The sequence below is a fragment of the Rattus norvegicus genome, chromosome 8 (genome assembly GCF_021556685.1).
Source record: "Rattus norvegicus strain SHRSP/BbbUtx chromosome 8, alternate assembly SHRSP_T2T, whole genome shotgun sequence".
In the NCBI taxonomy this organism is placed as follows: Eukaryota; Metazoa; Chordata; class Mammalia; order Rodentia; family Muridae; genus Rattus; species Rattus norvegicus.
The window spans coordinates 84,565,506-84,593,477 of record NC_141541.1 but is presented as its reverse complement, the minus strand read 5'-3'; the positions used below and the strand labels follow the sequence as shown (position 1 = coordinate 84,593,477).

Genomic DNA, 27,972 nt, shown 5'->3' with positions numbered 1-27,972 from the left:
TATCTGTTGATAGACAGTAATAGGATTTTTATGCAATCGAGTGCTAAACTACTTTATACTCTACCATATGGAATCTATTACTTTGCTTAGTCTATGGAGGGAATAAACACCCATCCAAAGTTTGGCTCCTATGAGCTGATTCCAAGGTCAGCCTGTTCTTCTGTGGGAAGCACCTGGAAAGTACAGACCTTGCTGCTTATGTTTCTTGCTCCAGGTCACATCACTGCCCAGAGAAAGGAGACTTTCTACTAAAGCTGAGCATTAGCACTCCCTAGTAGATGGCTTTCCAAACACTGATGCTTGAAGCTTCATTCCAGACAGACTGAAACCAAATATTAGGACTAACATACAAATATATGTGTTTTAACCTACTCCCTCCCCATTCTCCCTAGTTAAATCTGTCATGCAGTTTGGAATGGGATCACATAATAAATTTGTCTGTATATCAGTAACCGAGAAACTTAATTCCAAAATACACATAACTGAAAATGTTAGAGGAATGTTGAACTGATAAGGTCTGGAAGCGAAGTTATTAACCACATTGATAACAGATGTCATGAAAACCTGCCTTTTCCTTAATAATACACATAGTAGGTGTTTGAATAAATGTTTCAGGTCAAGTTCCTTGTTAGTGGAAAGAAAGATTGCAGAGTTTGGTTTTAACTGGCCTGCAGAAATGAAGACATCGTAAAGAGATGCCTGTATGTCTCAATCACAATTAGACAGCTCCAACAATGGACCAAAAGAAACTGGAATTTTCTGAGGAAGTTTAGGCTGGAAGAAGTAAGGGGCACTGGCCAGAGGAAAAACCAGTCTCTAGGAAAACAATTTTACACAGTTCTGGTACCTTCTCAGCCCACTCAGGAGGATGGGATTAAATACCTAACAATAATGGGTAAAACCACACCTTGACCAGTATCACTTAGTGCACATTTCCCTAGACTTCTGATTTAAGCCTCAGTCTCACCTCAGGATCTGAAATGTAGACTAGAAAGTCAACGGATTTCTTTGTTCCTTTTCCCAGTGTGGCTATATTGAATACATCCTTTTTTCTGCCCTTCTTAGCAATTTCGTTGTTTTCATTGATTTCTTGAGAATCAGTTGCTGAACTGGCTTCTCTCAGTACAGAAGTCGAACCCCAAGTTTGGTAGCACGAAGAGGAAGCTGCTTAATTGCTAGGTGCGGCTCTCTCCTCATGCTCTTCAGGAGAATTTTGTGCTACCAAGCCCAGCAGTTATTTTCACTCGTTTCATGCTGAACAATTAACAATTTTAAGAACTTGGGCCAGGCAGGTACTATGCAAGTGAACCATAAAAGTGCAAATGTTTCTCTTAAATTTTTTTTATTTTCTCTAGCATTCCTTATATTATTTACTTTCCTGGGCTTTGTTCTATTTTCTGTGCTAGGGACTGAACCAGTGAATTCTAGGCAAGAGCTTAGCCACTGAGCTCCATCCCTAGATGCTGATATTTATTTATCTCTTTTTAAATATATATATATATAATTTATGTATATGAATAAACCCTCTTCATGAACACCAGAAGAAGTCATCAGCTCCCATAACAGATGGTTGTGAGCCTACCCTGCGGTTGCTGGAAACTGAACTCAGAAACTCTGGAAAAGCAGCCAGTGCTCTTAACCACAGAGCCATCTCTCCAGCCCAATGCCGACACTTATTAACAACTCCTTCAGTGCACAAATATATACATTCTTGTTTCAACTATGCATCCTATAATTTAAAGACTTTAGCAAGTGTTTTCTCAAAAAGATATTCTCTAGAAATATGATCTAAAAATAATTATCTAAAATATAAATCTTAAAAAATATGTCCTTAAAAAACATTCTCAGGAAATCTAAACAGTACATCTATTTCAAAGCTTGCTTTAATGAGATGGTTGCCTTCCTTGGCTTCCTAAGTGTTTGAATTAAAGTCATTTCTTACTTTTCTTTGAGCTAAAATTTGTTAGAAAAATATGATGGCAGTCCCTGATATGTTAGGGTATTAAGGCTGTAAGAAAAGCAACTCAATAGGGAACACATATTCTAATTGGGAAAAAAACTAGACAATAAATGAATAAGTTAAAAGTCTACAATAAAGCTTAGTAAGTTTTTCAAATATTCTAGGCTGGGTAGGCCTTCTCTGGGACCTGCCTTCTTCCAGTAAAGGGCTGGAGAGTGCCCAATCCCAATATAAAGAATGAGATTCAGGCAAGTTGAATATTTGACCCAAGGCAACCTTGACATGAGACCATGGGTTCCCTGTCACCCACTGTATATCTGCTTAAATCTGTTTAGGGATTTCACTCTGACTACACACGCAAGCTTAGGATTCAACAAGGCTCCGTAATTTGTACCCAGATGAATGGATGGCTGGCAGGTGGCATGCCCACTATGTTTATGAGCAGAAGCTTAAAGACCGCAAGACTTCTCCTGCCAGCTGAGTTTAGGTGAGTCTGAATGTTTACTTTAAACTGTATTGTTGATACTGATCTCTTAATTATAAGGAACCAGTCATGCCCAGGGCAGGCATTACAAACAGAGAGGATACCAGGGTTAAAAACCCTGCTCTTCAGTAGTCTGAACCATGGCTTATACCAGAATCTCAGAAAACAAAACTACAAAATGTAGGGTGATGTCATTATGCAGGTAAAAGCAGGTACAAGACAGAAGGAGGCCTGTCATTGGATGAGAAGGGACAATGGGTGGGAGAAAAGTTTTAGAGAGGAGGAGAAGACTGGAGAGGGGGAGAGAGGAGAGGCAGCCAAGAGAACATGGCGGCGATGTTAAGATTCCTCTCTGCACATTTACAGGTTGTTATGAATATTTTTAAGGGATGGGTGTGTATAGGTTTTGTGTATCTAGATGAGCCAACTATATCTTTCTAGGCAGGCAATTATATCTTATCAATTGGATCAGAGGTTATTGTGTTGTGTGTTCTTTCATGTGGCGATCTAATTGAATTCAAGAGAGCGTGTGGTGGCTGGAGACGCTGGGTCACCACGGAATTGGGACATGTGTTTCTGGCATGGTGGCAACCTGCCTTGGGAACTAGATGGGTAGAGAGGAGCCACTGGCAGTGCGATATAGAATGGAGCAGAGCAGGTGAGACACTTTTCTGACTGGGATGAAGATATCTAACAAATGCCTTGGAGCACTGCGGTGCCAGACCTAGTGCAGGTTAAAAGAAATCATTTATTAAATTTTACAGCAAAGACAAAACTTTCAAAATGTCTAAAGACACAAATATCGACTGATATTGTAATGGTTAACATCATATTTTCAAGGGTGTTATTGTTGTTGTTGTTGTTACATTTTGAGAAAGAAAAATCTTTCTTTACTATTTGTGAGAGTACAAACATTTTATTTTATTTTTATTTATTCACTTTACAGCCTGCTCACTGCCCCTCCTCTTAGGAACCCCCTCCAAAAATCTTACCCAGTCTCCCCACCTCCCTTGTCCTCTGAGAGGATGGAGGCCCCTCTAGGCATCTTCTACCCTGCACATAAATTCTCTGTCGGGATAGGCACATCCTCTCTGAGGCTGAAAAGCTTCTGTAAGCAAAGGGTGCTGTCGACAGGACAAAACAGCAGCCTACAGATTGGGAAGGGATCTTTGCCAACCCTACATGTTTTCAGTTTTAATTATTATGCTTGAAAAATCCCCTAAGGCCCCAAACCAGTGCTTTGGATTAGCCCACCCCCTTATCTACCCCATTGATGAACTGTTGGAAGGCATGAAGTGGCTGGTTCTAAAGATCCAAAAATTACAGGATCCCATGACACAGGGCAATCACAGGATATCCAAGAGGAGTCCCAGAGAGGTTCTAGCATTGATAGAGTAGCAGAAGCCAGGGGCCTCATATGAGACCAACAAGTCATTGCAATAAATATTTGCAAACAAAGAAGTATGGACAAACTGTGAGACACAGTGACACACCAAAGCTTCGACAATGAGATTTTTTTTTCCTCTGTTTAGGGGTAGTTTGCAAGGGTAGAGGGCAGGTACAAGAGGAGGGGTAAATGAGTGGGATTGAGGTGCATGATGTGAAATTCCCAAAGAACCAATAAAAGTTTTTCAAAAAGAAAGAATTGCTTTTTGCATCTGGAGGGCAGCCACTTCAGTTTCCAGGTTCTTGAGTCTCTTTACAATGAACAGAACAGAGACACATGGATATTACAAGAAAGGAGATAGTTTACTGCAGGAGAAATATAGCAGTGGAGGGGGGGGGGGTGGAAACATGCCAGACTTCACTGTGTTCTGGTTCTGAAAGAACAAAAGGAAAAGGCAGAGCTACATGACCTCGTATGGGTAACTTGCATAGTTCTAACAGTGTTTCCTTTATTAAATGAAGTCCATACAAACTAAGAGCTTCTGGTCTTTCTAGCTTTGAATTTGTTGAACCAGTCCAGAGGCACAGGGTCCTACAGGCAGTAGGAAAATCGTGCCAGCTGGAGTCTGATCATGAAGAATGGTAGCCCTTCAAGGTCACTGTGTGGGGAATTCATGACACCATCAGAGCTGCATCAGGCTTAACTTGTTCCGCTGATGGTCTGCTGCAGCTATTTCAGGAAGTTCCCTTACCAATCTCCTCCTCAACTTTGTTCCCTGTTTACATCGGATGGCTCTCAGCCATCTTGTTTGAGGGGCATGGCAAAGACGATGCCTGAGGAGGAAAGTGGAAACTGCTATAAAGTATTTCAACCCAAGGCTTCTGGTGTTTATTAGACAGGCCAAAAATCTGAAACAAGCAGAACAGGCAAGTAAGGATCTTGTTAAATTGTGAGCTGAGACACGGTGGGCCTGCATGCCTCACAAAGAACCTGGTACCACAGTCCTGCTGGGCCTGAATCCGTGCTAAGTACGGCAAATGGAGGCAACTGTGTGATTTAAGTCTGAAGTTAAAGACACAGGAGACGAGGAAGCCAAACAGCAGTGGAAGTGAGGAAGTCTGAGCCAGGAACAACAGGTATGGGGGTGCTATGTAATACAAACAGAAAGTTCTTAAAGCAAGTGGGGATGTGTCACCGGCTGTGTGATGAAAATGGGGTGAGAACAGATAGATGAACGTGGATTTACTTGAAACAGCTTCAGGAGACCATCAGTTGAACAAGTTAAGCCTGACGCAGCTCTGATGACGTCACGAATTCCCCAAACAGTGACCTAAAAGAGTTACCATATTTATCAGCCTGCCTGTCTTTGTTCAAACTGACCAATCCTAATTTAGGTCAAGAAGACCACCGCAAAGACCCAATAAACCCCAGCCCTCAAGGTCTGACCTGACTTTGGCTTCCTGTGTACCCTCTATGCTTTGCTGAGACCCATTTGTCTGTGTGCTCGGGGTATCTGTGTTTCCTTGCCCCTATTAAAAGCCTTTTATTCTGGCTGATTTTGTCTGTTGCTGTCTGCTGCGTTTGAGAATTTCCCTCCTGCTCCTTGGTAACATTTCCCCCCCTAACTTTTAATTATTTAACTGGCAAAAATAATGAACTTGATCAAGATTATAATATGTCTATATTAAAGACTATACCATGAAAGTAAAAAACAAAATTATTCCCCTTTCCTCCTGTCTCGGAGTTGTTAGACACAGGCTTCTTCCTTGGGATTATAAACTCACCTCTCTCCTTTCTCACTATGGCATATATTTCCATGGGAATTTCCTTACTGATTGCTCCCAGATGCTCTATTTAGTCTACCCTCCTAGTCTAGGCTGATGAAATAAACGTCTTTGGGAAGGGCTTGCAAGGATCCACTGCTCAATGAAACAGGAGAGGAAGTTTGGAAGGGTGTAAGTGTATACTGTACTTTGATAATAAAAAGTCGCAGGGAAAGGCCCTGCACATACTGCAAGCTGTGTGGAACGCAAGGCTCGAAGAGTTGCAATGAGCTTGCACTCTTAGGACCCATTGTCTGAAGGTGAACTATCCCTTAGGGCGGGAAGGGCCCTTGAAGCATGAGTGAGCCACTGAGTTAAACGCTGGTGGAAAAGCAAATTCTGAAAATGTGTCGGATAAGTGAGTTTTAAAATTTATTGTTTTGGGTTTTTGTCAGCTTGCATACGGTTTAAAATATTCTAACTGATGTGGCCCATCATAGTATAATATGTGTGTCTATAGGTATTCATTGGCAAAAACTAGATAGTTTTGTCTTTCTCTTCTTTTTCTTTCCTCTCCCTTAGACCAGCCCCTCTCCTGCCTGTTTTCTGTGCTTCTTATGTTATTCTTCCCCATTCTCCCTCTTTAGTTTGGAGCCCACCCCATTCAAGCACAAAATCCGTATCTTCTAGTCCATGAGAGCAAAAAGATAGAGGGTATTTACTGGGATCCTCCTTGTCCATTATTTTAACTCGCATTTGTTTTGTTCTGACTCTTCAGTCTTTGCATATTTACAACTATGATAGGAACAGCAGGTATGAATTATTTATTCAATGCTGAATCCTTTGACTCACATTGGGAAGCCCTCATTTAGAAGATATAGTATGAAAATTATCAAACTTAAGGGCATGCATGTGGAAATTAAGAGCCATCTACATACAGCTAAGAAAGTCTTTATTAAATTTTACAGTAAATAAAATGCTAAAAATGTAAAGAGAACATTGAATTTACTAGAAAATTAACAGACTAAATTGGTTTGCTCTGAGTTCATGAAGTTAAGATTTACATTTTTTTTTAAATTTCAGAATGCAAAATTATTTCTGCTTGTTGGTTCGTTGGTCTGGGAGATCAAATCCGGGTGCTTACACTCCTAGGTAGAGTGATTGACAATTTACCAAAACTCCTAACTCTATGACAGGCGGCAACACATCTCTATAATAAAATGTACAAGTTCCAGGATGCAGAATATCCTTAACTTAAGGGCAGATGTGAAGAAAGATTATTTTCATTCACATTTCAACAAACGTTGTATTTGCCTTGCTGTTCTTAAGTCTTTCTAGGTAAAATCAGGGCAAAATTTGGTATCAAAATACATATGGGTGAGTTTTTTGTTGTTGTTGTTTTTTGCTTTTTGTTTTTTTCCAATGGGTCCTGCAGTGACTGCAAGGTTTCCTGGGCAGTTGAGAAAATTCTTCCTAAGAAATTAAGACAGCAGAGAGAGAGAGAGAGAGAGAGAGAGAGAGAGAGAGAGAGAGAGAGAGAGAGAGAGAGAGAGAAGAAAACATAAACTAGCTATGTCAAGTGTAAGTAGACAGTATCAAGGTAGTCATGAAAATTAGCTGATCTGCGGAGGTAGGCACCATGCAACTGTACAGCACTATATCTGAGGTTTCTATGTGCTCCGTCTGTGAAAGAACTTTGAGTTTCATTTCCAAACGAAAATGCTGGTCACTGATTTTACAAGTAGTCTGCATAAACAGATGTTTTCCCAAATATCTCAAAACTGAACACTCCACATCTCTGATAGGGAAAATCAATTTCCTCAGAAAATGGAGAAAAAAGAACCTTTGATGTCGATGCCTGGCAGCACCCTAGTCAAAAGAGATGATCAGGGAGGGGGTACTAAGGCAGCTCCACAATCAAATGCCACTTTACTGCCTCTGTGCCATTCATGTTCCAACCTGAGCCCCCAAGCACAGAACTGCTTTCAGTGCGCTTGAGGAAAGCATGCGGTAACAGACCCTCCTGAAGAACCGTTACAAGCTGACAAGTCGGAGTCTTCTATGGAAATTTAGGTTTCTTTGTCAAGCTGTATGTTTCCATTCCAGTTTTCCCTACCATATACCTCTAACGATATTGTACTTCTAATCAATATCCTTATTGTCTTGAATATTTTCATTTCAATATTTTTACTATTTTCTAGGATGTCTACGCTATTTTGCATTAATGGATGATTTACCTGCACATATGCCTGTGTCCTTCTTGCCTGACTAGTCAAGAAGAGGCCAGAAGAAGCCATTAGATTCCCTGAAACTGGAGTTATAAATGCTATTGAATCATCATATGGGCGCTTGGAATCAAGTCTATGCCCTCTAGAAGGATGGCCAGTGCTCTTGACCACTGAGCCATAGCCCCAGGCCTTGATCTTTAATGTATTAATTTTCATTATCCCTTACAATGCTTTCTGGCACAAAAGATAATATTTCTGTCATTCCACTTCAAAATAAATATTCTAAAGTCAAATAAAAACAAACAGATAGAGAGAATATTAAGTCAAGGAAAACAGACTTTTCATCAGTTAAAATTATATTAAAATTCTTAAAATCACAATAGTATTTCCTTGGGCAATTCAAAAGTAACCTAGATATTATGGAAATAGACAAGAGTGTCTACGTCAGTCTCCTGTCATTACTGTCCCTCAGACACCAGAATAAAAATCACACCATATAGTTTCTCCATATTTAAATAACATTGTGGACTATTTTTTCTACAACTGATTAAATGTAAAACACAGCAAACTGAACGCATGGAACAAACATGGGAGGTACGGCGTGCTTTCAGGATGTGGCGTCTTGCCATTGACCACAGCAACTTGGAGCACAATAAAGTCATTGAAATAGTTAACAGATGTTAGCCGCACTTGAAATATAAAAGTTCTATTGCTAAAAATTATGTTGGGTCAGATGAAACTTTGGCTCTTGGTCCATAACTTAACAAACTTGGCAAATGGAGAACCGGGATCCAGAGGAAAAACACACAACTTCAGGGCCACACACTCTGCATTGTGTCGAGGCTCATAAACCACTAACAATGTGTACCCGGCGGTAAGGTGGCTTGAGGAGGCATTAACACAGCACTTGATACTTAGAGAAATCTGAAGTCAATTTTCAGCTCTACTAAGCTAAAAAATATAATGATTTCTGTAAGAGCAAATGATCAGGCCTTGTCCACCCCCAGAAGGACGTGCACCGGTGTTAATTCCCAGCTTGCAGTTGAACAAATGCCTCGTCTTGCCTTCCACCGAATTCATGGTCTACCCACTGATAAACTTTCCAAAGCATATCTCCTTTCCCAGCTCTTTCTTATTTACTTCCACTTCAGAATGCGTTGGCACTGATGATGCTGTGATGAACTGGGGCGGGAATGGCTCTTCTCTTTCTCAAACCATAAACTCATTCAAGTCGTGCTTTGAAGGAGGCTTGGGCAACCTTAGAGTTTGTGGTTTTATTCACTGCCTTGCAAATAAAGTCCCCAGCTTCCATCACTTTGTGGAGATCCACACCCTGCAAAGGAAAAGAAAAGACACCAGGTGGGATGGGATAAGAGTCAAGAAAAGAAAAAGAAAAAGAGAAAAGGATGAAGCAAATCTTTTATCTCACTAGTAGTTGCTTAACTCTTTAAAATGAGGAAAACGGTTGTACATTTATTTCCATGAACAATGCAGGCAGTGTTTTAGATTTCTCCACTCCATGAAAATATGATACGCAGAAGACACCTCTGAGTAATAGTACAATTCGCAAACATATCTAATGTTTAAGAAGGATAATCGTAGAACTTGAAGAAAGAGAGAACATACAGCAATGGATTGGAGACGTTTACAGTTAGAAACTGAATTGGGAAGAATGATATCTTTATTATATATAAAGAAACAAACTGGGTAAGTTTATATAGATTCTCCGGGAAAGATGAATTGTTGTGGTTTGCCCTGGAGTTATCTGTATTTTGATGCTAATTTCATTGCCCCAAGGACAGCTGCCTAGTCACTACTCAGGACTCAGGTGACTTCACCAGAACCTTCTCCCCATTGAATTTGTAAAATACAGGTGAGGGCAGGTACAGGATAGAAGGAGGCCTGTCATTGGATGAGCAGGAAGGATTGGCAGGAGAAAAGTTTGAAGGAAGAGGAGGAGACTGGAACGGAAGAGGAGAAACAAGAGGGATAGGGAGAGTAGTCAGGGTGGAGAGAAAATGGAAGCTGAGTTAAGATTCCACTCTGTGTATTTACAGGTTGTTATTAAAGTTCTTAAGGGATGGATGTGTACTGGGCTTTGTGTGTTTAGGTGGATAATTAAATCTTATCAATTGGATTAAAGGTTATTGGGTTGTGTGTTCTTTTATGTGCATATTTAAGTGTAAGGGAGTGTTGGGCAGCTAGTCTGGGCGGCCATGGAATTGGAATATGTGCTTCTGGCACGATATCCAGCAGATATCTTGGGGCACTGCAGTGTAGACCTAGTGGGGATAAAAAATACCATTTTATTTTTTGTAGTTTTTCAACAACAATGAATGCCTTTTTTTAACCATACACAGGCTCAGAATTGTGACTCAGTATGAAGTGGGGACCGGTAAGGCAGAGAACATGAACAGTATTTAGTAAACAATAGCACTTACTGTGCCTGATGGTTTGTACTGTCTGAAAGGAAGTATCATAGCAACAGAGGCTTAGGAAAATCCATGAAGGAAAGATCATAGTTGATCTGAAGGCCAAGAAAAGGGCATGTTCCTCACCCAGAGGCCTTGCAGTAGTAAGAGTGTTTTGCATAGCACACTTGTGACGTGAGAGGTGCATTGTGGGAATGCCCACTATAGATTTGTCCTCACAACATCTCTTGCGCCTTTACATCTTACTTCATTATGAACTGGAAGCTGTGAGGACTAGCAAGTAAAATTACTCTCTGCTAGTAAATTGCTAGTAGCTGTTTTAAATAGTTTTCAAAATCTGATTTCCTCCTAAAATGGACAAGAATAAAATTTCATAAAGCTTTTTATAACCTGTTTACCTTAATTTTCCTTTCTAGACATATTTTGGAATGTTCTTTGTTATCTTTTTAATAATGGTCAAAGAAACATTTTGTAAAACAATTCTTTTAAACATTTTTTTCTTTCACAATATGGGCATGTTTTCAGGGTAGCAGCCCTCTTTTTAATTTGAGAAATTTGGTTTTGACACAGAACATCTGAGTCTACATTTTAATTTAAATTCTTAACCCAATGTTACCTTTTCATTATGTCTTACATTTCTGAATTAAATCCAGTAAGGGTTCGATGGAATAGTTTTGTCATTAATGCTCCTCTAAACGTTGTACAAATTCCATTTCTAACAATTATGTACAGACAATATTCTAATATTATCTCAAGAAAGAATTTTGTTTTGGTCTTTTTCTATTTCATTTAATAACTGATATGACTATAGAATTATTATGTATTTAATCTTAAATCATTTATCAGATGTCTAGAAAGCAACATCGTATGTTGTGAGGTTTCACACAGATTGTGATTCATTGAGCTCCATGAAGCTTACGTGTTCATGGGCAATTACAGGCCCATGAATACAAATTTCTGTACTATACTTCTGTCCATGGAGCAAGATATGCCCAAGTGTTTAAAAAGACCAAGGAACTCATGAGGAAAGTGTGGAGAGAATGTGCTGGGGAAGAGGCTGTGGGCCGTACAACTCAATTCATGTTTTATGTGGTAACTCTAATGAGAGGCTATGAGGAGCACTGCAGGTAACAAAAAGCAATACAAAAGGCCTAAAAAGAGTTGCACAGTACATGTGGAGTTTGGGGAGGAGGAGAGCCACGGTATGGGTAGGTAACAATGGGTGAACCAGTCACAGATACCATTTGTAATTGAGCAGGCCAGAGTGTGTTTGCAGTAAGCCTTCTTTTTGGAGGAAATACAAGCTCTCTGGTAGGCGCTGAAGCAGAGGCATGGTACGGTGGCCTTGCAGTACAGACAGCCCTGCAGTAGGGATGGACTCCAATGCAACTAGTGTAAGAGACGATCGTTCACTCGCAGAGACAGGTCCTATAAGTGCTCGAACTTGGTAACTAACTGGGCCTGTGACTCATAGTGACCACGGTGCACCACAACCTGAGAAATTCTCAGGGTGGCATTTGATTTTCTAGAATCTGGCATTGAAATCTAAAGTTACATAACATGTTGAACACTGGCTGCTAATTAAGCGTAATTCAATCATCCAAGTTCCAAGAAAGGTTCAATCTCTCTTCCTTTTAGGCCGCTGCCTTCTAAAACAATGAAAGAGCAGATAAACGCTCTATTCTGTTGTTTTTAGACAACAGCTGTTAGTCTTTGGTGTCAGGTAAAATCTCAGTAAATATTTCCTAAGCATCTGATTGTTACAGACACTGAGCATGAATGAGTTATAATTGCATCTTGGCTGCATAGGAAGACAAAAGAATAAACAGTATCATGCTCTAGGGAAATACAGAATCCATTATAAAAATACAGAATCCAGGGAAGCACCGAAATCCTTGCAGCTTTGCCTGGGGTACAGAGAGACTCTAGGTGTGACGTTGTTGGCTTTCTCTTACTGTCTAGATGAAATGGGGCGTGATGTAAAAGACCACTCAGAGCCATGTGAAAGCCGTGAGGAAGAAAGTGGGATTACAGATAAGTTAGATGCCATGGGGGCCGTTGATGTAATCACAGTGAGACCGGAGAGGCAAGAGGAGAGAGAGGCCAATTTCTTTTGTAAACTAACTGATGCTTTTATGGTTTGGGTATCCAACCATCTCGGAATAGTTCTCTTACCTTTCCTAGTTTAATGGAATATTCTCTGTGCTTATAGATTTTGTTACTAATCATAAAGAAAGCTCAGTGTTAGCTGCCGTCAGTACAGGCAAGACCTGTATTTTCAGATATTTGGCAAAAGGTTCTTTGAGACTCAGGGTCTTACATGTTAGGTTTAATTAACCTCGCCCTTCGTTGACCATTTGCAAGGTGTCAGGAGCCCCAGGCCAAACGAGTCCCAACCTGACTGAGGACCATCTCGTCATCTCTGGGGATTCACGCCATAAGCAAAACTGCAAAGTCAAAGCGTTATAATCGCGAAGATGCGAGCTCTTGCACAGTAAATAAGCAAAACCAAAGCAGATAACACGTGAAGACATACTTCAGCGTTCACAAAGCTTTATAATGTGGAATGAGAACATGATTAGCAGCGTCGCCACAGCAGTACGGATGGGCAAAGTCCCTGCAACCCTTTCATTCTGGTTTCCTCCTGGACAACATAGCAAATAGCAAACGTGTAATGAAACTTTGACTTCAGCTGTTTTTCAAGTGGGAGAACGCATTCCTGTCCGAACATGAAAAGAAAGCATGGGGTTTGAGGATACATTATAAAGAACTTACTGTATTGAGCCCCATGCCATTAAGCATATATATCAAGTCCTCAGTGGCTACATTCCCAGAAGCACCTTTTGCATAAGGGCAGCCACCTAATCCAGATACAGCCGAGTCCACCACGTTAATTCCCATCTGAAACATAAAGCAGGACAGCTAAGGCATGTGCGCGTATGGGGTATGAATCACTCCTTTCCATTTTACCTGTTGTGAAGACACAGAAAGCAGTCTGGACATGCTATATGCTATGTGAAGTCACCTCTCACTTGTTGCTAGAATCATCCCTGGAGATTCCCTTTTCTAAGTTTGTCTCTTAGACCAACAAAATCTGCACTAAAAGTCTTTGCAGCTGGGCCAGTTTTACATCCAGATTGAAAAGGTATGGCTTTTGTCTGTTTATCCCCCGTAAGTGTACAGCTGGCATGCTCAGAGCTTGGAGAACAGCTAGTTCATCTCTGGTTCTACAGATTCTCTAATTTCTGCACTGACCTTTAGAGCATTCCAACACTACAGCTCAGAATCACAGTCACCGAAGACTGAGAGTTGGGTCTAGGTTTTAGACATGAGGCTTGTATCTGTAGTGGGTTTTGTGGGACCCATTTACCTGCTAATTCACCAGACTTTTGTGGGAACAATACTTGACACAAAGACTCTGGAACTAAGAGGTATTTAAGAGGCATTTAAGACCCTCACCTACAGCAGATCACGTCCCCTGATCACATGCTAACTGATCACAGCAGTTGTAACGTTTTGTGTGTGTTACTCACAACTCTCACGCGTGCAAAGATGTTCCCATACCCTCCCCACTTCACAGGGAGAAACCTCAGGTTTCTTGTGTAAGTGCATGGTCTGGTGGAGAATTCTCTCTACCCAGAGAACACCCGCTCTGCCTGTATCCACAGCCTCCGGAAGCTGCAAATTTGCATAGATTGGGTGTGTGCGCTTGGGATGCAGAGGACAAAGAGTTTATGTGCTGATACTAGGAAAGATATACAAACCAAGACGGCAAGGAAAGTCCTGGGCCTCAGCTCTCAATAATATAAAAAGGGATTTAGGTGGGCCATTTCTCTGGACAACTAACTTGATAATGAGGGCTACAGAAATACTTAATCAATTCTTCACCCACTACACTTTCCAGCCAACCCATTTATTGGGATTTAATCCATCCTCCAAAAAAGAGACAGAAGTTTCAATAGACTTGAGTACTGAGAGCCCACTAGAATTGCTTATGGTCCCTTAAACATACTAGGGGCAAGTCATTCCCCAAAAGTAGTTAAAGCGCTTCTCTAATGCTAAAGCTCTGAGTGTGCCTGTCACTTTCTGAAGCTGGATCCCTTATTCACTTCCTTCCTTTCGATCTTGGGCGTGCACTTGTTTTAATTTTAGAGATGTACTGTATTCCGTAATGCCAAGACGCTAACCATGTGTGAGGACCAAACACTGATACCCAGAAAAGCAGAGCGTCATGGGAAGATTTGAGGTTGAAGAGGTAAAGAGCTTGTAAGGTGTAAGGGCAGGTAAGATAAATTATTTACCATCACACAGGGTGCTGGGCAGGCAACTGCCTTCAGGTACCCAGGCGCATATGGACCACATAGAGGCAGACACAGAAGCACACCAGCCTCATGGGGTTAGACACATAAGTCTACAGACTAGACTCACAGCAGGCTCTTGTAAGTAGAGGTGAAGGTCTCTGACATGAAGATCGTATTTATAGAAAACACACACGAAGTGGCAGTCTACGGGGAATCCTATATAACGGACTACATTGATGTAAGCCATTTTGTGCTGATTCATAGCCCTCCAGATGGCTACTGTTAGGTATCACATCCAACACCATATAGCCACACATGCCGTGTTGGCCAAACACAAACTGGACCTTAAACCTTCTGCTCTAAACACCATGGCTTTTCCACACTTCAAGGAGAGTGGTTTTAGTAAGGAGAACTCAATAGAGGGTAAGACAACAAAAAGCCAAAGCTTCCAGTATGGTGGGTGTAAGGCAGCATCTGACCAGCCTGTGGATGATTCACTCTCAGGGGATACTCTATGAGGCTTTCCCTAGAGATCTCACACACACACACACACACACACACACACACACACACACACACACTATTAAATAAACGAGTAAATAAATGCATAATTTTAAAAGGTAAGATTTTAGGATCTGAAAGTCAACAAAAATTCCCATTAGTGGGAATTTAAATTGTAATTTTATGACAAACAATTATTATCAATATACAATATGCTAAAAATTACTTTTCTTAACTTTTTATCGATTCTTTGTGAATTTCACATCACGCAGCACAGTCTCAGTCATCTCCCCAATGTTCATATCCACCCTTGTAACCTTCCCCCATAACAACAAAAAAACAACAACAAACAAACAAACAAAAAAACCAAGATAGAATAAAAAATGTCACAGTCGTGTGTCACAGTGTGTCACCCAGTATAACCTTTTGTCCACACATCTTTACTTGCAAATGAATGTTCATTGCATTGAGTCATTGGTCTGTTTTGAGGCCTCTGGCTTCTGCTACACGCGCTATACTGGATCCTCAGGGGATTCTTCTAGGATAACCTGTGGTTGCCTTATGTCGTGGAGCCCTGGATCTGAGCCTGGGAGGTAGCTCAACTGACCGACCCGCCAGCTCACCAGCAACTGCATCACCAGGGGGCGCTCCCCAGCACTGCCCTACCAGTTCGTCAATGCCACAGCCCGCAAGGGGCAGCAGCAGCCTTCCGGCTCTCATTCCCTGCGCCTGTGCCTCCAGGGCCAGCTCCACTGTGCTGCCCAAGGGAGATACAAGCCTCACTCTCCTGAGTGCTGCAGCCAAGTTCTGAGTGCCTGCACTCAGGTTCTTATGGGGCCAGAGCTCCTACCTGCTACAACCAGAGAGGGGCACCAAGAAATTCTTTATCAAGGATATCCTGTCTTGAAATATTTTACATATCATGTGTAGATAATTAAAATATTAAAATCAAGTAAATATATACATACCTCTGTGGAAACATTATCATGTTTTTAAGAAGGAAATTTATAAAACAATTAAAATGCCATATAAATAATTTAAATTGTGTCTATAAAATTGAATGATAAATGCTACAGAAATTTAACTAAGGGAACAAAGTTGCTGTTGAAAGGATGTGTACTATACAGATTAATGTGGTGTCATGTATGTATCTTAATGATACATACACCAACATGTTAACAATATTGTTAAGCATTCAGAGTGTGGTTATTCGTAATTTTTATTTCACAGTTTCATGAAAGTAGGCTGCTTTTAAGCTCTGTTTGTAGCTGCATGTGGCCCTAAACTTTGGCTCCTATTCCCTTTACCCCTCGAGTGCTGGGATTACAAGCAAGAGCCACCCGTCTGATTTTATCTGATGCTGGAAACTGAACTCAAAAATTCTGACATGTAAGTAGATCACTTTAGCAATGGAATTATATTCACAGCCCACATATAATCTCTCTCATTTTAATCCTGTTTTCTTATTCTCAGTGACTTACACTGCTCAGTGCAGATAACAGAAAACAAAATAGCTTTGTGCGAACTGGTGAGTCAGGGTAAGATATTAATAAATACATAAGGATGATATCAAACAAAACACCTGAATTTTCCAGTTAACATTATTTCACACAGACTTGTATCCTAGGAGTCTAAGACTGCAAGGATCACCCACATGGTGTTCTAGGAAAGGCAGACATAATCTGGGTGACTAAACTGGAGAGGGTTGCTTGCCTCTTCTCTAGTAATCAGGTTAGCTCTGGACACAGCTCCCAGAAAACTTTAAACCACAGAGCTTAATAAATTGCTTTATTTTAAAGCAATTTTAAAGAGTCTATTCTTTATATTACTCATGAAAAGAAATAATACATAATTGGATCCCATGCTGGGCATACTGGCACACATCTTTAACCCTAGCACTCTGAAGGCAGAGCCAGGTGGATCTCTGTGACTTTTAGGCCAAACTGGACAATATAGCAAGTTTCAGGGTAGCAAGGCTACATAGTGAGACTTCATCTCAAAACTCAAGTCAAAACAAAACAAACTCCCTTAAATATTCGAGGTCACTGAAATGGCTCATCTGGTAAAGGCATTTGCCACCACCCTGATGTTGAACCTTAGTCCCACATGGTAGATGGGGGAGGGGGGGAATCCAATAATTTGTTCTCTGACCCACACGTGTGCCACAGTAAATGTAAATGTAACTGGGGCTGGACAAATTGCTCAGTGGCTAAATGTGCTTCTTGTTCTTCAGAAGACCTAAAAGACCCATCATGCCAAGAAACCCACATTGAGCAAGTCGTTACTACCTGTAACTCCAGCTCTGGGAGATCAGAAGCTCGCTCCTGCAGCTCCTGCAGCTTCTGTAGTACATGGCATACAGACACACTCACATACACATAAATGAAAATTAAAAAAAAAATAAACGGGTTGGGGATTTAGCTCAGTGGTAGAGCGCTTGCCTGGGAAGCGCAAGGCCCTGGGTTCGGTCCCCAGCTCCGAGAAAAAAAAAAAATAAATAAAAAAATAAAAAAAAATGAAATAAAATTGGGGCGCTGGAGAAACAACTCAGTGGTTAAGAAATTTACTGCCTCTTCAGAGGACCCCGATTTGGTTGCAAACACCCATGTGAGGTGGCTCACGGGTTGTAACTCCGGCTCTTGGAGTTCCAAGACACACTCTGAACTCTGTCAGCACCTGCACAGACATGGTATACAGAAACTTGCACTGGCACAATTTATGCATAAATAAATAAATGAATCTATAATGAACTCAAATACCTTTAAATCTTTTTAAGAAAAATAGCGTGATTTTGGAAACTGTTTAAACGTTACTCAAAAGCTCTTAATTCTCGATTATTTCTACTGTCTAAATAATTCTCAATTATATCTTCTGTTTAAATAAAAAGCTTCTCAATGGGCAGTTGTGATTTAAAGATTACAGTGTTGAGCTATGGGTGGAGGCTCCTGTCTGTAAGTTCAGGAGGTAGCTGGTGACTTGTTAAGCTCAGGGCTCTCTAAACCACACAGAATGACTTATAGCAGAAAGTAAAAGAAAACATACAATCGCAATATGTATACACATATTAAAACATTACATCATACCTCATATGTATTCATATTTGTGTAATATATGTCTTGAAAACATATATGTGTGTTTAAGAATAGAAACAACAAATATTACACTCTTTTACTTCTCCAAAGTTACTGCAGGATTGTCTTGTGGTTTGTATAGCAAATGGGAGGACGACCAGAGAGTAAACCAAGAAGAAGAGCATTATTTGCTCTATTGATTATTATAAATAGAGGGGATATGTGTAGACTTTATGACTAAATTCTTATGATTATGTGTAGTTGAAAATAATGCACTTCGGGAAGATGGCCAGCATTAGGAGATTGTCCTGTCTCTCATCAAACACAAAGCTTCACTTAAGACAGGTTCCCGATGGGTGGATTGTACAAGGGTGTGTGTGTGTGTGTGTGTGTGTGTGTGTGTGTGTGTGTGTGGTACACATCAAACTTTTCTGACACTCTAATAAAAACAAAGTACTTGTTTTTTCATCTCAGAAGCACTGTCCTTCATCTTGAGATGAACAGCCACGTGGTGGCAGTGTAACATTAGAATCCCCCAAGTTCATGACTTGTGTTCACGAGTCACTGGGTCCCACTCAGAGTGTACAGCTAATATGTAATACAATTCATCAAGTAAACAACTTTCTTATGTTTAAAATAAATGTAAAATTAATGAGGCTACAGAATGCACAAGGCCACAGCTAACATATTCTTGATGTGTTTGCTCACTTCTTCCTCTGACTTGAAATAGTTATTAACTAAAACCATGATTCCACTGACTAGACAAAAACTCCCGGTGCTCATAGATCTTCGAGTAGAAACAAAATTTATTAAATCGTGTGTCCTGCGTGCTAAGAGGTAACCTATTGGAATCCAAAGAGAAGCAATTTTCCCAGGACCCCAAATACAAATAAAGCAAAGCAAACTAAACAAAAATATTCAGCTGAAACCTTGTTATTGTCCTCCATTCACTCTTTCTCCTACTAATCAATAAACCCCGTGACCTCACTGTGGTTTCCACTGGCTTGAGCTCTGCAGATTGTGCAAAATTGATATTAATAGTCCTTTCTAGAAAGTTATAAACAGGACAAGATATATCATAAACGTATTGCTTCTTTACTAGAACAGTAGATAAATTCTGAGGCATGCTAATTTTACAAAATGCCAGATGCTCAAACCATGCGGAAATACTAATTAACTATACAGATGTACTAATTAAAGAAAGGTTTGTCCATAAGTAGTGCTTAGACATAATCCCCCCAAAATATGTAAGTGTGTTTACATAATGGAAGCATAGCAAACAAATTTAAAAGCTTCCTATTTTGTTTTCAGCGCATTCCATGCAGTCTAAGATTTTAGGCATTTAGGTATTGAAGTTATTAAAGTCTCAAGGAACACTTAACATTTTGGCAATGTAAATTTTTTGAAAAAAAATCTATTCTTTTGTTCTCTAAAAACTAGCATCCTTTTAAAATCTACATGTTAGATTTAAAATACTATTGCTAATATTGAAAATTATTCACTTTGGATTGAATACATGTTCATACAGGATAAAATAACAGAACTGTACTCATTCGACCAGGAGAGACGGCTTAGTGGTAAAGCTCCTCTTCAGAGTACATGCGTTTAGATCTCAGTATCCATGTTTGTTGGCTCACAGCTGCCTGTAACTCCCACCCTAGAGAATCTGATACCCTTTTCTGGCCTCAGGGGACACAGACGCAACACACACACACACACACACACACACACACACACACACACACACACACTTAAAATATATTATTAAAAAAGTTATCGCCATTTTCTGGTAAGTTGGTTTTTCTTTGTATTCACCATAGCTGGTGTTCTCTCTAGTGGATGGCTGCAGCCACCAGTGTTATTACTTCTCTTTTCTAATCCCAACATCAATAATGGATCATAGCATCCTTTTCAGTAAGCCCAGATCTCACCAAGAAATGCTGGTCAACCATGTAAATTATAGTCCATGTGGAACTATGGTCCCCAAACAGAGAACTCCCATTTGCCATGTGTCTGTATAGTAAAGGTGATCTCATACCTTGATAACCATAGGAGATAAACAATTGGCACCCATGAGTAATTCTCTAGGTTTTGGCCAGCCGATATACATGTCAATACGAGGGTATCAGCCATTCTATGTACACACATGCATGTATGTATGCACATTTAGGATTGAATGTGGTCATCAGTAAAGCTTTCATATGATAGACATTAGACTTTGAAATAAAATTTCTTAAACTCTTTCCTCTTGCTGTAAAATAGGTTATATCATACTTTCACTAGTCATATTAAAATATAATAGTTATATTAAAATAAAAATAAAAGCAATCAAATAAATATATATAACAAGGAAATTGACCATTTTGGCAAGTCTGAGAAAATATCAAAGATATTAAGAAATACTTATGTTACTTTTTACAGGGATCGTACACCTCACAATGGAGAAAGTTCCAGAGTACCATGTGAAGTGGCTGATAACACATGTCCACTTGATGGATGAGGAAACTGAGGGTCTCGGAAGGCAACCGGGATGTGTTATTTCACATGATTAGAATGAGACAAAGGAAGGGCCAGTTGTACATTGGGACTGAGAGAACCAATTTACATTTGTCATGAACTAAGGGACAAGCTCTGCCAAACCCCTTTACACCATTCCTTCTCTGACCTGAAATATCACTCTGTGATGCGGTGTGAGCTGAGAACAGAGCACTGACAGGTAAGAACCCTTTCCTTGGGAGATTGACTCCTTCTTAGCAATGTCATCAAGACATTCCAGGAAAAACCCACTTGCCCCCTTCTTGTATTTCTAGGAGGACAGCCCAAGAAAATCTCAGAAAATGTTGACATAGAGTTTGCTCAAGGTCAGATAGTCTTTGTACTATTTCTTGTAAGAGTAGAAATCAGTTCTTGTTTTAAGTGCACAACAAGGAAAAAACAGTTAATTTATTAATAGAGACTAGTATGACACAATTAATAATTTCAAAGAATATTTAATGATTTTAATTGATTTTTAAGGAAACAAAAGATAAAAGAACAAGATACTCTGGTATGTATTTGCATTTCCAGACTATAATAATAAATATATATTATAATATTAATATTATATATCACATATTATATAGTATGTATTTATATAGTCTATGTTTCTATATTGACATAATATATGATACTATATATTTTAATATTCAATAAAAATGTAATAATAACTGGTATATAATTGTGTTTTCTCTGTAATAATTACATATGACAGGTACTTAGGGCAAGTGGGCTTTAGTAGTGAATGTTTACTCTTTTTTCACAATTCCCTTCTGGCAGTACAATAATGACAGAAGCACTTTGATCTAACTCAGCCTCTCACTTACAGATTCCATTCTGTAAATGATCTCTTTTAGTGTTATCTATTTTCTTTCTAACTTTGTGTATATTGAGTGTACACTCCAGCGAGCTTGATGTAGCACTTCCGACATGTACATAATGTCATGTCCAGCTCCGTTCATACTCCTGTCCCTTCACTGAAGAAACATTGTCGGCTTTTCTTTTTTTTTGAATGAATCTCTTCATTCTTCATCCACAATCCATGGTTTCTAGTATATTAATATAAAACTACTATACCAATGTCCCATAAACACAAGGATTGTGATATAGCCATGCTTTCAGTTAATAGATAAATATAAGGTATATATATATATGTATATATATATATATACATACATATATATGTCTGAGCCTCCACATTACCAATTCCTAAGTAATCACTAAGGTTCAGGCTTCTAATGCACACTTCAGAAGCAAGAAACAGACCTGACATAAAAAAAAAAGAAAATCTCATATGTCAACACCAAATGCTACTTCCTGACTTGAACATTTAAAAGTCAAAAATAGTCCGAAGTTCTAGCTTGAGGATTTATGTGCTCTGGGCCAGAAAGTCAGCATTTTCCTTTGTGAACACCAAAAAATATGCATTATTTCAAGTCCCAAAAGGAAGGTTAATGCATAAAAAAGTTTGGACACCCAATCGTCGTAGCTTTTCACCAAAACCCTGTTTCCTCTCCTTTCGGGATCCAGCTACACAACAGCACTTCGCTGTGCTTAAACGTGTGAGACTGTGCACGAGCAACAGTGCATGAGCAACAGAGCACGAGCGACAGTGCATGAGACAGTGCACGAGCAACGGTGCACGAGCAACAGTGCACAAGGAACAGAGCACAAGCAACAGTGCACGAGCAACAGAGCACGAGTGAAAGTGCATGAGACAGTGCACAAGCAACAGTGCACAAGCAACAGAGCACAAGCAACAGCGCACGAGCAATAGCGCACGAGCGACAGTGCACGAACAACTCAGTGTGAGCCATTTCTCAGACAAGTGTTTTCAGAAACTACGTGGCTCTTTGCTTTCAAATAATCAGATGTGGATGACATTGAGGTCTTCAGAAATGGAGAACCATGGGCGAGAAGACACCTGGGTTCCTAAACAATCTTGTGAGCACAGAAATAGACAAACAACATCAACGTAGGTAAAGCAAAACATTGAGCCATTATCCAGCCTGATCTGCAGTACGATTCAAAGCTATCCAACTAGAACACAGTTTCTAAGTTCCTAGCTACCATCTGCCTCTGGCTCATTGCTTCCTGTGGCCTACATTTCTGGTCTCTCTTTTTTCATGGCCGCTCTTTTGTTAATTGGCTAATTCTTTTTATTATATTTTGTCTAGAATGGTAACTTAATATTTTGACTAAGTTATTTTGTGGTTGCCTCTTGCTATAATGCCCTTCTTTAATTATAGTTGCCTTCTATAACTGTGACTGTGGAAAGCCTCACGACTGGTTTGCCTTTAACTTCTTTGTGTATCCATTACCCTGCTTTTCACTTTTGCGTAGATCATCCCACAATGTTAATTCTATTTGTGTGTGTGCACACACGTGTGTGTCGTGTGTGTGTGTGTGTGTGTGTGTGTGTGTGTATGCATGCGCGTGCGCGCGCCTATGTGTTACATGATTGTGAGTCCTGTTGGCTGTTGCCAGCAGAGGTCTGAAGAGAGTGTCAGATCCCCTGGAGCTGGAGTTACAGGCAATTCCTAGAATCCTGGTGTGAGTGCTGGGAACCAAAGTCTGAGCTAACACATAACTATTGAGCCAGTTATCTTATTGCTCCAGGCCACTGTTAAACCAACTAAAACTCGGAATTTACTTTACTATTCCATTTCTGGGCTCTTGGGAGGAACATGTATAAGAGTGGCAGAGATTTGGGTCTTTGTCTTAGTGAAGAGACAAAGTGTGTGTGTGTGTGTGTGTGTGTGTGTGTGTGTGTGTGTGTGTGTCTCCAAAAAGAAAGACAAGTAAGAAAAAGAGAATACTACAAACCAGAGTAGGAATTTTCCCCTAAACATTTATAGTACAGTGATAAATATTGCAGAAAATTAAGAAAGGTAACAGTCAGGGTACCCACTGGTTTTCTATCAGTGACAGACTCTGAAATAAATAATGTCATCATTTTGGCTGAAGGGGGCAAAGCTGTGAGTAGATTTAGAACCGAAGAAAAGGTGAAGCCCCACCTCTTAATCAAGAAGCCGTTCACAGTGATAATGGCTGGAAGATGGTTCTCTTAAAGAAAGTGGTCTGACTTTTCAAAGGCAGGCCCCATGCTTAGGCGTAGCTGTCCAACACAAATTGGACTCCATATTTTAAATGTTTCTTTCTTTTGTTTTGTTTGTTTTGAGAGGGAGGGAGGGCGAGGGAGAGGGGGAGAGAGAGAGAGAAAGAGAGAGAGAGAGAGAGAGAGAGAGAGAGAGAGAGCACAGAAGATGGCTGGATAGGGACTGGGTACAAGGGATGGGAAGGAGATGGGTTATGGAATGGAAAAGAATATGAATATGATAAAAATTACTCTGAATTTTCACAGACTAAGTAAAAACATTTTAAAAATAAAATAAAAGTCTGTGTGACATAGCTACTGGGGAAAGGACATGTTATGCAGAATGGTGACGTCATAGAAGTGAAGGTAGCCTCTCTGAGTGGCAGGAAGGAAGACCATGGAAGGCGTTTAAGCTAGAAGTCACAGGTTATGTCCAGTTTAAAGAGTGGGGCCATAACATAAAAATCATAACAGAGTTCTTATGACGAGTGACCATGGAACAGGCATGAAGATGAGCAAGTGAATTAATAGAGAAAACTGTGCTTTGGGGGAAAGTGGGGTAGAGAGATGAAAGTTCAGAGTATAAAGCAACGAGTTGCTGGATCTCCTGAGAAAAATAAGTGACAAAATTTGTCAAAAATATAGCATTTGAGTTCACACTTCAATGTCCAGAAAGAATTCGACCATCTCAGTTTGGCTCTCTGTCATTAGCATCAGCCTCGGCCCTCCGGTGAAAATACTCACTGTACTCCATTAACTTTGTACAAAGCTGGGGAGTGGAGTGGGGGACAAGAGAAGTAGACAGCTATGTAACTGTGTATGTAGCTGCTACAGGGGCAGAGACCATGGCGTGCCTTTTTAACGATCTAAAAAAATCACAGAGTTTTACCATCAGGTGATAGCCCTTCCCCCGGCAACCCCCAATCCCCACCCTGGCACCCACCAAGTGCAACCGCTCAGTTGATTAACTGACTTAGAAGCGAATTGAGCTGCTGCTCTGTGAGGCGGCAGGGATCACAACAATTTCAGCTAAGGGCTGATTCAGAACAGGCCTTGTTTCTGGCCTGTTTCTGGTAAGAGGTAAATAACTTCCAATTCTGAAACAGATGCTGATGGGAGGCCCCCTAACGCTGAAACGACGACCGATTGCCAATAAACACCGGCAAAAGACGGAGCAACAAAGACGGGAATTGATTAAAGGAGAAAAGCGCTGGAAATCCTGTGTTTTGGATAGAGGGTAAATAGTGCTACCCATATTGACAAACAAGAGCAGGCTTATGAGACTGTGCAGAGCGGCTGTCTGGAAGAAGTCAGGGCAGCAGGCAATAGATTAGCTTGAGCATCACTCTCTTAGACCTGCACGCTATGGCATAATACCCAGAAAGTAAGTGTAAGACTATGATATAGACAACTCCCAGGTACAAGTGTGGCTGCACATGGAACAACTGGGGTTGATCCAACACGCAATACAGCACTAAATCGCCACACATTTGAGCATGGAAAAATAAACAATTCATTTTGTTTTACACGTCCAATACCTGCTTTCCCCCCATGGATATGAACCATATTTTTCTAAATATACATTCTAATCAGAACGGGGTTTTGGAAATTGCTCTGCAAGTGCGTGTGCGCGAGTGCGTGCGTGCGTATGTGCGTGCGTGCGTGCGTGCGTGCGTGTGTGATGTGGACTGAAGTTGATGACTCTTCACTTGGGGCAGTCATATGTCCACCTCAGATCTGAAACAGGGCAAAAGCAAATGGTTTCGAGATCTCTCATGCAAAAACTGCAGTCAAGCACAGGCTTGTGAGCCGTGGCAAGCGCAGAGCTTCAGTCCTTAGCAAAAAGGGAAGAAAGCGGGGCGGAACCAGAAGTGAACCTTGAGTTCTTCAATCCCTGAAGCAGCCCCATTCTTCTATTTATAAAATTGTATCTACTTAGAGCTGTACTCGCCTGCTTTCAACTGCTCAATAATGGTACAAGGGTTGCTACAATCGGTTACCATGTTTGATAAGACATAGCACTGGGGCTCAGGATTGAGTGGGAACATAGTTTCGCAATCTCCGCTCTCACCGGCCTCCTTCAGTAGGCTTTCAGGAGCCACCAGGAGGTCTTCTCAATGCACAGCTTCTTTTTAAAGAATCAGGAGTGGAAAAGGTGTGTGGGTTCATTTCTGGGTCTTCAATTCTACCCCACTGATCTACCTGCCTGTCTCTGTACCAATACCATACAGATTTTTATCACTATTGCTCTGGAATACTGCTTGAGGTCAGGGATGGTGATTACCCACAGAAGTTCTTTTATTGTTGAGAGAGTTTTTTTTTTTGCTATCGTAGGATTTTTTGTTGTTGTGGTTTTTTTGTTTTGTTTTGTTTGTTTTGTTTTGTTATTCCAAATGATTTTGAGAATTGCTCTTGCTAACTCTTTGAAGAATTGAGTTGGAATTTTGATGGGGATTGCACTGAAACTGTAGATTACTTTTGGTAAGATGGCCATTTTTACTCTATTAATCCTGCCAATCCATGAGCATGGGAGATCTTTCCAGCTTCTGAGATCTTCAATTTCTTTCTTCAGGGATTTGAAGTTCTTGTCATACAGATCTTTCACTTGCTTGGTTAGAGTCACACTGAGGTATTTTATATTATTTGTGACTATTGTGAAGGGTGATGTCTCCCTAGTTTCTTTCTCAGCCCTTTTATCCTTCCAGTAGAGGAAGGCTAATAATTTGTTTGAGTTAATTTTATATCCAGCCACTTTCTTGAAGTTGTTTATCAGGCTTAGTAATTCTCTGGTGGAACTTTTATGGTCACTTAAGTACATTATCATATATTGTTATCTGCAAATAGTGATATTTTTACTTCCTCCCTCCTAATTTGTACCCCTTTGACCTCCTTTTGTTGTTTAATTGTTCTGGCTATAACTTTAAGTACTATACTGAATAGGTCGGGAGAGAATGGGCAGCATTGTCTTGTTCCTGATTTTAATGGGATTGCTTTGATTTTCTCTCCATTTAATTAGATATTGGCTATTGGTTTGCTGTATATTGCTTTTATTGCATTTAGGTATGCACCTTGAATTCCTGATCTCGCCTATACTTTTAACATGAAGGGGTGTTGCATTTTATCAAAGGCTTTTTCAGCATCTAATGAGATGATCATGTGGTTTTTTTTTTCCTTTGAGTTTATTTATAAAGTGGATTACATTGATGGATTTCCATATATTGAACCATCCCTGCATTCCTGGGTTGAAACCTACATGATCATGGTGGATGATTGTTTTGATGTGTTCTTAGATTCAGTTTGCAAGAATTTTATTGAGCATTTTTGCATCGATATTCATAAGGGAAATTGGTCTGTAGTTTTCTTTCTTTGATTTTTTTTTTTTTTGCGGTTTAGGTATCAGTGTAACTGTGGCTTCATAAAACTAATTGGGTAGTGTTCCTAACCAATTTGACAAAAGCTAAAACTATCCAGTGGAAAAAAAGATAGCATTTTCAACAAAAGGTGCTGGTTCAACTGGTAGTCTGCATGTAGAAGAATGCAAATCGATCCATTCACTTCTTCTTGTACAAAGCTCAAGTCCGGGTAGATCAAGGACTTCCACAAAAATTCAGATACACTTAATCTAATAGGAGAGAAAGTGGGGAAGAGCCTCCAACACATGGGCACAGGAGAAAATTTCCTAAACAGAACACCAATGGCTTATGCTTTAAGAGCAACAATCGACAAATACAAATTCTTAAAATTGAAAAGCTTCTGTAAAGCAAAGGACACTGTCAATAGAAAAAAAAGGCAGCCAGCAGAATAGGAAAAGATATTTACCAACCCTAAGCTCTATAGAGGGCTAATATCCAAAATATACAAAGAACTCAAGAAATTAGACTCCAGAGAACCAAATAAACCTATTAAACAGTAGAATGCAGAGTTAAATAGGAATTCTTGACCCAGGAATCTAGAATGGCTGAGAAGCACTTAAAGAAATGTTCTAGATCCTTAGTCATCAGGGAAATACAAATTAAAACAACCCGAGATTCCACCTCATACCAGTCAGAATGGCTAAGATCAAAAACTCAGGTGACGGGGCTGGGGATTTAGCTCAGTGGTAGAGCGCTTACCTAGGAAGTGCAAGGCCCTGGGTTCGGTCCCCAGCTCCGAAAAAAAAAGAACCAAAAAAAAAAAAAAAAAAAAACCTCAGGTGACAACAGATGCTGGCAAG

The 27,972-nt window shown here is 40.2% G+C and overlaps 1 protein-coding gene and 1 long non-coding RNA gene across 4 annotated transcripts in view; one reads left to right on the top strand and one right to left on the bottom strand.

Annotated features, from left to right (window-relative positions):
• The first annotated feature begins 4,648 nt into the window (after positions 1-4,648).
• Positions 4,649-22,947, top strand: LOC148004250 (uncharacterized). The gene is made up of 3 exons (XR_015627339.1): positions 4,649-4,967; positions 20,549-20,843; positions 22,193-22,947. It is a non-coding gene; the product is annotated as an uncharacterized LOC148004250 (long non-coding RNA).
• Positions 6,530-27,972, bottom strand: part of Hmgcll1 (3-hydroxy-3-methylglutaryl-CoA lyase like 1) — a 129,820-nt gene continuing 108,377 nt past the window's right edge. For 2 of the 3 annotated variants that reach the window (NM_001276472.3, XM_087563111.1), the window contains 2 exon segments: positions 6,530-9,155; positions 13,030-13,155. In NM_001276472.3, coding sequence (NP_001263401.1) covers positions 9,045-9,155; positions 13,030-13,155 — 237 coding nt within the window. In that variant the 3' untranslated portion in view covers positions 6,530-9,044. 3 annotated transcript variants of the gene reach the window in all.